Below are 12,637 nucleotides of genomic sequence, written 5' to 3' on the forward strand. Positions count from 1 at the left end.
GAGGTTAAAATTGGATTGATAACTCTCAAATAGGAGGCGAAATTGTTGGATGTGCATTCCTGCATAACTTGAGATATCAGACGACTGGACAAGACAGCTCCATGAACCTCAGATAAGCTCTCTAGATTTGTGTATAATTCTGGCCAGTGTTTTCATAAATTTAGTTAGTGAGGTTTTTCTGAGTATGATACAACTTAATATCCAGTCAAATTGGTGAGTGATATTAAGATATATTTTCCTTCTGTTATGTATATGTGAATTTATATATAATCTTTTTTAATATACAGTCCACAAATTTATATATTTACCAGTATTCCTGGTGTATGTATGTTTCATTTAATTAATAGGTCCAGAGCAACTTGTGGTTATGACAGTGGTAGGTATCGAAGGGGGACATTTTTTGCGACCTAGGTGTCCCAAATTCCTACTTGTCTATGTTATCATTTACTGTTATGTACATAATTAGTTACATTCAAGATAAATGCAATTTTCCACAGGTGTTGTCAAGAGAGGTGTGTACTATACCTAGACAGTGGTGTTGTCAAGACAGGTGTGTATTATACCTTGACAGTGGTGTTGTCAAGACAGGTGTGTACTATACCTTGACGATGGTGTTGTAAAGAGAGGTGTGTACTATATACCGTGACGGTGGTGTTGTCAAGACAGGTGTGTACTATACCTTGACGATGGTGTTGTAAAGAGAGGTGTGTACTATATACCGTGACGGTGGTGTTGTCAAGACAGGTGTGTACTATACCTTGACAGTGGTGTTGTCAAGACAGGTGTGTACTATACCTTGACGATGGTGTTGTAAAGAGAGGTGTGTACATTATATACCGTGACGGTGGTGTTGTCAAGACAGGTGTGTACTATACCTTGACGGTGGTGTTGTCAAGACAGGTGTGTATTATACCTTGACAGTGGTGTTGTCAAGACAGGTGTGTATTATACCTTGACAGTGGTGTTGTCAAGACAGGTGTGTACTATACCTTGACAGTGGTGTTGTCAAGACAGGTGTGTATTATACCTTGACAGTGGTGTTGTCAAGACAGGTGTGTATTATACCTTGACAGTGGTGTTGTCAAGACAGGTGTGTATTATACCTTGACAGTGGTGTTGTCAAGACAGGTGTGTACTATACCTTGACGATGGTGTTGTAAAGAGAGGTGTGTACATTATATACCGTGACGGTGGTGTTGTCAAGACAGGTGTGTACTATACCTTGACGGTGGTGTTGTCAAGACAGGTGTGTACTATACCTTGACGATGGTGTTGTAAAGAGAGGTGTGTACATTATATACCGTGACGGTGGTGTTGTCAAGACAGGTGTGTACTATACCTTGACGGTGGTGTTGTCAAGACAGGTGTGTACTATACCTTGACGATGGTGTTGTAAAGAGAGGTGTGTACTATATACCGTGACGGTGGTGTTGTCAAGACAGGTGTGTACTATACCTTGACGGTGGTGTTGGCCAGGGAGTCAGCAGGTTGGTAGGTGAGAGCTGCCTGGAAGGCGTCGTCCAACATCCCACCGTCGTCAGTGTCCAGCACTGTGAAGGTCTTCCCGTTGGTGTTCTCAGCTATGCTCTCTAACTTGGGGTCCGCATATTCCCTGGAAAACATTGATGCTACATAATAATCTGGTCTAATTTACAATTTATGTCTTAGTTATTATATAAATGTTTTGTGGCATATTTCTGTGTATTTATTATGTAATAGTCAAAATTTGTACTGAATTAAACTTTCATGACCTGGACCCATATATAGACTTTGAGAAGTAAATTAAAATGACTTAAAAAACCTTAAGTTTTTCTTTCTCTTCCCACCACTTCATTTTTGTGGCACAAACACAATGTACAAGAGAAGAATATTTTAAAGTATATTATGATATTTTTCATGGGGAGCGCTAAACCCTTAGGATTATACAACGTATGAGGAGGGTGGGGTTGGAAGGTATTCAGGCTCAATTTAGGGAACTGGAGAACAGATCCAATTCCCTAGATCAAGAGCCTCTCATCAGCATCAAAGTACCTCCCTTGAGGGGACCAAAAGTATATTATGAGACACCTCGAGGCCCTCAGAAGCAGTACGGGGAACCAAGAATTCGTACGATTGGTATGTAGCTACATAAGAAGGAATTTCAACATACTTATAGGTAATGATACGTCAAAACCTTGGTGTGTTTGCAGACATCAGTAGCATACACTTAACTGGACCTTTGATATTTTACATAGCTCACCCCCCCTCCTGAAGGAAGGTTCCTTGATGCCGGTGAGGGGTTCTTGATCGAAGGAATTAATTCGTTTTACCCTTCCTTGACTCTAAACTAATTTCTTCTCATTCCCAAGAAGCTATATGGCCCCATACGAGTTTACTGCTTCCCTTTAATAATAATAATAATAATAATAATAATAATAATAATAATAATAAACAATACTTAGAAATAGGTAAGGCACTTTTTATTGCATCTATGAATTTAGAAAAGGAATATGACAGGGTGGATAAAGAAGCCATGTGGCAGATGTTGCAAATGTATGAAATGGGTGGAAGGCTACTTGAAGCCGTAAACAGCTTGTATGTGGAGGTTAGGGTATGGAGGCGAGACATTATTTTCCAGTAAATGTAGGCCTTGGACAGGGATGTGTGATGTCACCATGGTTGCTTAATGTATTTATAGATGGGGTTGAAAAAGAAGTCAACACTAGGGTGTTGGGGAGTGGTGTGGTACTGAAACTGGTGAATCTGGAGCAGAATGGGTTGTCACAGTAGCGTTATGCCGATAAGATTCGTTTGGGAGATTCTGACGAGAAGTTGCAAAAGTTAGTTAACGAATTCGGGAGGGTGATGAGGGTATCCAAAAATACAGGCAGTGAGAGATTACATATCAGATTGGAGGAAGTATATGTGTTCAGATATTATGGAATGGACTTGTCGGTAGACGGTTGGTTCTGTGAGACATGAGGTGAACAATAAAAGTGACAATGGGTGGCGTATTGAGGTATCTGTGGAGGCAAAGAACTTTATCCATGGAGGCAAAAAGGTGACGGTACCAGAATGTAGTGGTACCAACACAGTTGCATGGGTGTGAAGCATGGGTTTTGAATGTTGCAGGAAGGCTGGAGGCAATAGGAATATCGTGTTTGAGGGCAATGTGTTATGTGAATATTATGTAGAGAATTCGGGGTTTGGAGATTAGGTGTGGAGTTATCAAATGTATTATTCAGAGAGCCGAGGAGGTTGTTCAGGTAGTTTGGTCATCTGCAGACAATGGAACAAAATAAGATGACTAGGAGGATATATGAATCTGGGGTGGAGGGAAGGAGGGGTAGAGGTCGTCCTAGAAAGGCCTGGAGGGAAAGGGTAAATGAGGTTTAGAGTGTTACGGGCTTGAACATCCAACAGACTTGAGTGAGCATGTTCAGTGGAAGTGGAGGCAAATGTTTTTTTTTATTTGACGCGCTACTGAAGTGTGAGCAAGGTAACATTTATGGAAAAAATGGCACAGTATGGAGGAGCTTTATTAACGAGATTACTTATTATGCGCTGCTGTCTCAGCTTTGGATCAAACAGTTTGTGTATATTAAAATCTTTATATAAGTAACTAATTCAGGGATATGAGAACGAAATGGATGTGAACCAGTGCGTAGACTTACCCAAAGGCTATGGAAACTACACGGGTACCAGAAGCTACCACAGTATCCATAACATCTGCGATCATCGGTTGCGTGTTCTCCTCGCCATCAGTAATGAGGAGAATCACAGAGTTCCCACCATTCAGTACCTGGATTTGCAGATAAATACAAGCCAGTCAAGGGAGACTCTATGATGATATATACTTGGACACTACTGTGATCCTCAATACCTGAGAATACAGATGAAGATGAGAAGACAGTCATGGTACATATCAGAGAACACTATCACTGGTGGAAAGCCTGCCCTTAAGGAAGCTAACTTCCAAGACAGTCGATATTACCTGTATTTTTGGGCACGTTCTTTGGAATAGCCTAGTTTGTGGCATCTTAGTGTCAGTTATCCTAGCCATCCCTAACGTAATCTAATCTCACGTCATCTAACATAATGTCACCTAGGCTAACCTCACCTATGTAAAATAAAGCAACATTACAACAAATGCATAATATGGACAAGTTGATAAATAAGACACATGCAACATCTGATTATCTTTAAGTTGGGCCCTTCCCACATGTGACCCTATCTTCAACTGTTTCATCTCACCACTTCTTCCACTGGCTCCAGTATAAAAATTTCCACCCTTATGTCTCTATATTAAACTGATGAAGTCCTCCGTGGAGGTAAAATAAAAGTGTTGTACCGTAATGACAAGATTGCCAACAAACCATACCACGGGCGGGGATAGAACCCGCGATCAGTCATAAAATTTCAAACCGACGAGTCGGTCTGGAGTTTTATGACTCTCTGATCGCGGGTTCTATCCCCTCCCGTGGTATGGTTTGTTCAAAAGTGTTGTACACAGGAGGATTACCAATAGACCCCTGGCTGTCTTCAAGAAGGCTCTGGACAGGCACCCAAAGTCAGTACCTGACCAGGCGGGCTGTGGTTCGTACGTCAGTTTACGTGCGGCCAGCAGTAACAGCCTGGTTGATCAGACCCTGATCCACAGTGAGGCCTGGTCACAGACCGGGCCGCGGGGGCGTTGAACCCCGAAATCCTCTCCAGAGTAATCGGTTTAATTCCACAAATATGTTGTCTCTTAGGAGAGTGAATTTTCCATTTGTGTAAGGATATAATGATACTGGTTTAAGAACAGGTATAGTGATATTGACATTGTAAAGACACATATACACCGTACATATGTACTGTGAATATATGTCTTTATGTGCATGATACTGACTGCATGTAAACAGGTAACAGTGAAGGGAGACTCACATTCACCGCCAGCTTAAGCCCGGCACCAATGCTGGTACTAGAATCGAGTCTGTCATCTATCATGTTAGCGAGGACCTCTCTCGTGGTATTACTGATCACCGTCAATTCCTGCACCAGTCTTGCAGTGGTCCTGAAACACCAACCACAATTACCTTTGTCTACACATGGCTGAAAAAACTGTTATGTGTTTGTTTATAAGATACAATACGCAGTTTATGACATTTGAGAAGACGTTTCGTCTTCTCCTTATCAGTTGATAAAGTCCCTGGTGGTCTTAACATATTTGTCGGTTTATACTATCACTAATATCCTTACGTATGTTCTGATTTATCGTTTTGTATATGTATCATTTATTAATGGTAAACAATACCGACAAGCTGACGAATAAGATATATGTACGACACCAGGCTCTGCACATGTGTTTTATTCACCTGCTTGTCGATACTGTGTACCATTTATTTAATGATACTAGTTTGACACAGCATCTCTATGGAATCTTGGTAATGAGGATATTTTCTACACCTCTCAAGCCTAATTCATCTCACTCGTATGCTTGTCCAACCTATTTTTTAAACGCTGGCACACTTATTGGGATGACCTACTTCCACTAGTTGGCCCCATCCATCTGTGATATGCTATCTCCAACTGCTACACTTTACCTCTTCCCCAGGATGCGACCCGCAACAGTTGACTAATACGCAGGTACCTATTTTACTGCTAAGCGAGTCTTCTGCATACTAGGCTTAACCAGAATTCTCATTTCAAAAGTGCTACTTGACCCCTCTGGGTTAAGTGTTGCTTCATGAGTTTAATAATAATAATGATACTCGGAGGGTATATATACCGAAGTGTGTTTGTCTGTGTACACCAAGAGATGTATGTGTGTGTACTCGCCTAATTGATCCGCATGTATGTATGTGTGTGTGTGTGTGTGTGTGTGTGTTAGCATGTACACTGAGATATGTGTGGTTGTCAGGTTGTCAGTGTGTACACAGATTTTTTTCTGTACACCCAAGGGCTGTTTATTTCTCAGTGTGCACATCAAGAAATTGTGTGTGTGTTTGTGTGTGTGTGTGTGTGTGTGTGTGTGTGTGTGTGTGTGTGTGTGTGTGTGTGCGCGCGCGTGTACTCCAAGAGGTGAAGTGGTGTGCCTACCGAAATGTTGAATTTAGTAACAGGTCTGTTTCTGCTATACGTGTTATTTTTTGTACCAGGCTCAGGTACCTGCTAGTGATACACGCTTATCCCCCAAATAGAGCGCTGGTAGGTATCAAAGTTCTAGTAGTGACACGCATACTTTCCAGTGTAAGAAGAGACATTGTTCACCACGTAACTACATAAATGATGAATTTATTGTGTACCTTATTAATACAAATTGGCATAGAACGACTTCCAATAAACCTGACCAGTGTAAATCAGCTGAGCGAAACACATGGGCGAGTCTCCATACACTCACTGCTTCTGTTCACCTAGCAGAAAGTAGGTACCTGGGTGTTAGTCGACTGTTGTGAATAGCTTTCTGGGAAATGGTCAAATGCTACAACAAACACCTGAGAAACACGAACTCCCTCAAAATGACTTAATCGCTGGCTCTAATGTGAGAGCTAGTGCAGGTGTCAAGTCGGGACTTGACTACAAAACCTCAATACACGTAAGGTGCAAGAACGCAGTGGGACATGGTCACATTCCAGCTGTGTTCTAGAGCAGAACTTAGATAATTTCCCCTCATGTATGCGTGAAATGACATGAGTTTCAGAATCTCTTACGAGAAAGTGATAATGCAGACGGAGCTGCCATCTGCCACTTCATATAGGATCCAGCGCTGGGCGGCCCGCTGGAGTTTGTGAATCCTGTCATAGTCACTCATGCTGTTGGAATGGTCCAACACCAGGGCGAACTTTGCCTCTTCTTGGCTCACCACTTTGAACACTGGAGGCTGTGAGGCGGTGATGGCAGCGTTCCTGAAACCACAATACATAAGAGTGAAAGTATACAAATATTTAGGAAGGTAAGGAAGGTAATTGGAAAGTGAGAGAAAAATATACATGAGGGGTGTCAAATATTCTGGAGAAGGCCTCTTGATAACAAGAACTGAAACTATTCTCTCTTTTCTTCCATATATATATATATATATATATATATATATATATATATATATATATATATATATATATATATATATATATATATATATTATTTTTTATTATTATTAACACATCGGCCGTTTCCCACCAAGGCAGGGTGGCCCAAAAAAGAAAGACTTTCACCATCATTCACTCCACACTGTCTTGCCAGAGGCGTCCTTACACTACAGTCACAAAACTGCAGCATTAACACCCCTTCTTCAGAGTGCAGACACTGAACTTCCCATCTCCAGGACTCAACTCCGGCCTGCCAGTTTCCCCTGAATCCCTCCATAAATATTACCCTGCTCACATTCCAACAGCGTGTCATGTCCTAAAAACCATTTGTCTCCATTTGCTCCTAACACGCTCACGCATGCTTGCTGGAAGTCCAAGCCCCTAGCACACAAAACCTCCTTTACCCATCCCTCCAACCTTTCCTAAGCCGACCTCTACCCCACCTTCCCTCCACAACTGTTTTATTCCTTCCTCTCTACATGTCCGAACCACCTCAACAATCCTTCCTCAGCCCTCTGGATAATTGTTTTGGTAATCCCACACCTCCTAATTTCCAAACTAAGAGTCCTCTAAATTATATTCACACCACACATTACCCTAAAACACGATATCTCCACTGCCTCCAGCCTTCTCCTTGTTGCAACATTCACCACCCATCCTTCACACCCATATAAGAGGGTTGGTATAATTATACTCTCATTCATTCCCTTCTTGCTTCCACAGACAAAGTTCTTTGTTTCTACAGACTCCTCAATGCACCACTCACCTTTTTCTCCTCGTCCATTCAATGATTCACTTTATCTTTCATAGACCCTCCTCCATACTCTCTCCCTCCAATCTGATATCCAATCTTTCGTTACCTAATTTTTTTTGGTAACCTCATCACCTTACTCTTTCCTATACTCGCTTTCAATTTTCTTTCACATACAATGCCAAACTCATCCACCAACCTCTGCAACTTCTCTTCGGAATCTCCTAAAAGCACAGTGTCATCAGCAAAGAGCAACTATGACAACTCTCACTTTGTGCTAGATTATTTATCTTTTAACCCCACACCTCTTACCAACACCCGAGCATTCACTTCTCTTACAACTCCATCTATAAATATGGTTACATCACACATCCTTCTCTAAGGCCTACTTTTACTGGGAAATAATCGCCCTCTCTCCTACATACTCTAACCTGAGCCTCACTATCCTCGTAAAAACTCTTCACTGCTTTCAATATCCTACCTCTTATTCCATACATTTGCAACATCTGCCACATTCCCCCCCCCCTATTCACCCTGTCATATGCCTTTTCCAAACCCATAAATGCCACAAAAACCTCTTTACCCTTATATAAATACTGTTCACATATATGTTTCACTGTAAACACTTCCTAGAGCCTCCTTGATCATCTGCTATCCTACTCTCCATTTTACTCTTCATTCTTTGAATAATAACTCTACCATACACTTTACCATGTATACTCAACAGACTTATTCCCCTATAATTCTCGCACTTTCTTTTGTCCCGTTTGCCTTTATACAAAGGGACTATGCATGATCTCTGCCGTCCCTAGGTACCTTACCCTCTTCCATACATTTATTAAATAAATGCACCAACCACTCTAAAACTTTATCCACACCTGCTTTTAGCATTTCTATCTTTATCCCATCAATTCCAGCTGCTTTACCCCCTTTCATTCTACCCACTGCCTCACAAACTTGCCCCACACTCACAACATGCTCTTCCTAACTCCTACAAGATGTTATTCCTCCTTGCCCTATACACGAAATCACAGCTTCCCTGTCCTCATCAACATTTAACAATTCCTCAAAATATTCCCTCCATCTTCCCGATACCTCTAACTCTCCATTTAATAACTCTCCTCTCCTATTTTTAACTGTCAAATCCATTCATTCCTTAGGCTTTCCCAACTTATTAATCTCACTCCAAAACTTTTTCTTATTTTCAACAAAATTTGTTGATAACATCTCACCCACTCTATCATTTGCTCTCTTTTTACATTGCTTCACCACTCTCTCAACCTCTCTTTTTCTCTCCATATACTCCTCCTCCTTGCATCACTTGCGCTTTGTAAAAACGTCTCATATACTAAATTTTTCTCTCTTGCTACTCTCTTTACATCATTCTACTAATCGCTCTTCCCTCCAGCACCTACTTTCCTGTAACTACAAACTTTTGCCGAACACTCTAACACTACATTCTTAAACCTACCCCATACATCTTCAACCTCATTGCCTATATTCTCACTAGCCTATCTATCTCCAACAGTTGTTTATATATTACCCTAACTGCTTTTAACCCTTCACCTCTCTCTTACTTGCTGCTTCCATTCTACTTGTATCCCATCTACCTTTTACTCTCACTGCAGCTACAACTAAAATGTGTTCTAATATATCTGTGGCCCCTCTATAAACATGTACATCTTGAAGTCTGCCAAACAGTCTTTTATCTACCAATACATAGTCCAACAAACTACTGTCATTACACCCTACATCATATCTTGTATACTTATTTATTCCCCTCTTCTTAAAATATGTATTACCTATAACCAAACCCCATGTCTATACAAAATTCAATCAAAGGGCCCCCATTATCATTTACACTTGGCACCCCAAACTTGCCTACTACACCCTCTTTAAATGTCTGTCCTACTTTAGCATTTAGGTCCCCTACCACAATTACTCTATCGGTTCAAAAGTTCCTACACCCTTGAATTTATACATTTATAATCCCATTTATTTCTCCCCACTGAAACTCGCCTACCCCCTTCAGCTTTGTTTCGCTTAGAGCTAGGAGATCCAACTTCTTTCCATTCATAACATTAGCAATTATCTCTTTTCATATGTACTACATCCACGAACATCCAAGCATCCCAGTTTTGTAAATTTTTTCTTGTCTTTTTTAGTATTTTCTACATTAGGGGCTACTAGGTCATTGTTCCCGGCATTTTAATCACCTTATACGACACGCATGGCCCATGGAGGAAAGATTCTTTTCCAACTGCCCATGGAGAATAGAGGAAATAAAGAACAAGATCTATTAAGAAAGAGAAGAAAACCTAGATGTGTGTATGTATATATATGCGTGTGCATGCCTGTGTAGTGTGACCTAAGTGTAAGTAGAAATAGCAAGATATACCTGTTATCTAGTAAAGCACATTAAATTTCTCAATAATAATATATCAAATGAGATCGAGATCATTTTAAAATTAATGTGTACACAAATAGATTGTTTCCAAAAAATATATATATATAATTTTTAAGTCGTTTGAGCTAGTGGACATAGCATTATATGGTTAGGCTTCAGTTTATTATCTATAAAGATGAATTGAACCTACTTTCTCTTTATACTAGGCAATTTTAATTTGGGTTAGTCGTAGTTGACAGTACATAAATTATGCAATTTTTTTTATGGTAGATTATAATACCACTGGAGTAGATTAGGGTTCAGCGTTTCTTTTTTATTATAATAATAATAATGGAGTACATTAGGCTGTTATATCTCCAATTTGATCATATTTGGTAATATTAATGATAAACTCGTTTAAGCAAATTTGTATTCACCGAGACAGTTTTACTCCCTAATTTAGGTGGTGTATAGGTGACGTGTTGCATTAATGACCCTCGTGTTGCCGATAAGCTTTAAGCACAAAGAACTAAGTAATCGGGTCTTAAGAGAAACATACTTGTTTGGTAATGAGACCCTTTATTGACAACGTTTCGCCCACTTTTTTTACATGACTAAAAGCCCACTGTGCGGGCGAAACGTTGTTAGTAAATGATCTCGTTACACTGCTTTGTGTCTCTGTTCCCTTCGTGTAGCTATTTTATACCATTTCTCTCCATACTAACGTTCCATTGAGAAAATCTTGATGTAGCCTCACCACGTCCCACACTGAGCGGCCTTCACACATAAGGTTTTGCTTGTTTGGGGCTATCTCACTGTGAGAGAACTCTTCACTCGAGCTGGAGTCGCAGAAGTCCACAATCTGAGAGTAAGTACAATTATATACCAATAGAATAGCATGGGAGTGTAATAATGTTGGTAGAATTACCGACAATATGTTAGGTAAAAGGACACAAGTGCAACTCATGCGACATTTTATTGTGGCAACGTTTCGCTCTCCAGGAGCTTTGTCAAGCCGTAACGGCTTAATAAAGCTACTGGAGATCAATATCATCCTTTGAGAAAAACATAACACGGCTAAGTCTGAGCTGACCAGAAGTGGTATTCTCAGTCGCACAGAATCCAACAACTGTAAGATTATTAAGTTAGTAAACTGGCAAATTTGCACATACACAGCCTAAACACAAAAATATCTTTTGCTTTCATAAGTTGCATTATCCATTAACGATTGAAGTCATTCAGTAGAGGCATACTCAAAGTTTTCCACGGGAAAATAAAACTATGTAATATTAAAAATAAAAAAATGACAAAGCGGCTTCTCGTAATTTAACAGCAATCACAGCGTGGAAAAAGTGTAAAGTAGATCAGAAGAGGCTTTCTCAGGTTATCGCACATATACAAAATAAAGCTAGAGTGGCCCATATAAAATTAAATAGGGGTAAGCTACACTTGCCACTGGTTGCATGAATCGTTTTTCTTCGATACAGTGAACTAGCGCTGAATGTTTGATGACGATCAGATCAGGTGTTCCCATGTTATAAATGAAAATCTTGGATGAAAAAGATTCTGTCAGCCATTTCAAGACACCTCTTCGGGGATACCTAGATAATATATCACGTCATAAGACACCCCTTAGGGATACCTAAATAGTATATCACATCATATGATACCCCTTAGGGGATACCTAAATAGTAAATCACATCATAAAATGCAATAATATTATAAGGGAGGGGGTAAATTGTAGTGTAAAATGGGAACCTAAACAATGTCTTATAGTTCTCACTACCAGTATTATCCTCTTGGGAATTAGTGTGGTGATCCAGAGTGGTAATGCCATCTATACTCTAGACACAAGCTTGTTGAAATTTAAATTTCTGCATATATATATATATATATATATATATATATATATATATATATAATATATATATATTATTTAATAAATGTATGGAAGACGGTAAGGTACCTAGGGAATGGCAGAGAGTATGCATAGTTCCTTTGTATAAAGGCAAAGGGGACAAAAGAGAGTGCAAAAATTATAGTGGGATAAGTCTGTTGAGTATACCTGGTAAAGTGTATGGTAGAGTTATTATTGAAAAAATTAAGAGTAAGACGGAGAATAGGATAGCAGATGAACAAGGAGGCTTTAGGAAAGGTAGGGGGTGTGTGGACCAGGTGTTTACAGTGAAACATATAAGTGAACAGTATTTAGATAAGGCTAAAGAGGTCTTTGTGGCATTTATGGATTTGGAAAAGGCATGTGACAGGGTGGATAGGGGGGGCAATGTGGCAGATGTTGCAGGTGTATGGTATAGGAGGTAGGTTACTGAAAGCAGTGAAGAGTTTTTACGAGGACAGTGAGGCTCAAGTTAGAGTATGTAGGAAAGAGGGAGATTATTTCCCAGTAAAAGTAGGCCTTAGACAAGGATGTGTGATGTCACCGTGGTTGTTTAA

At 40.0% G+C, this 12,637-nt stretch overlaps 1 protein-coding gene across 3 annotated transcripts in view; it reads right to left on the reverse strand.

Moving 5' to 3' along the window:
• Positions 1–12,637, reverse strand: part of LOC128705594 (calcium-activated chloride channel regulator 4) — a 66,193-nt gene that overhangs the window by 19,131 nt on the left and 34,425 nt on the right. For all 3 annotated transcript variants that reach the window (XM_070101909.1, XM_070101907.1, XM_070101908.1), the window contains exons 7-11: positions 10,909–11,045; positions 6,672–6,866; positions 4,906–5,035; positions 3,654–3,781; positions 1,456–1,612 (exon numbers count right to left, since the gene is read on the reverse strand). In XM_070101909.1, the coding sequence (XP_069958010.1) occupies positions 1,456–1,612; positions 3,654–3,781; positions 4,906–5,035; positions 6,672–6,866; positions 10,909–11,045 (747 nt within the window). The remainder of the gene's footprint in view (positions 1–1,455; positions 1,613–3,653; positions 3,782–4,905; positions 5,036–6,671; positions 6,867–10,908; positions 11,046–12,637) is intronic.

The sequence above is a fragment of the Cherax quadricarinatus genome, chromosome 79 (assembly GCF_038502225.1).
Source record: "Cherax quadricarinatus isolate ZL_2023a chromosome 79, ASM3850222v1, whole genome shotgun sequence".
NCBI classification, from domain to species: Eukaryota; Metazoa; Arthropoda; class Malacostraca; order Decapoda; family Parastacidae; genus Cherax; species Cherax quadricarinatus.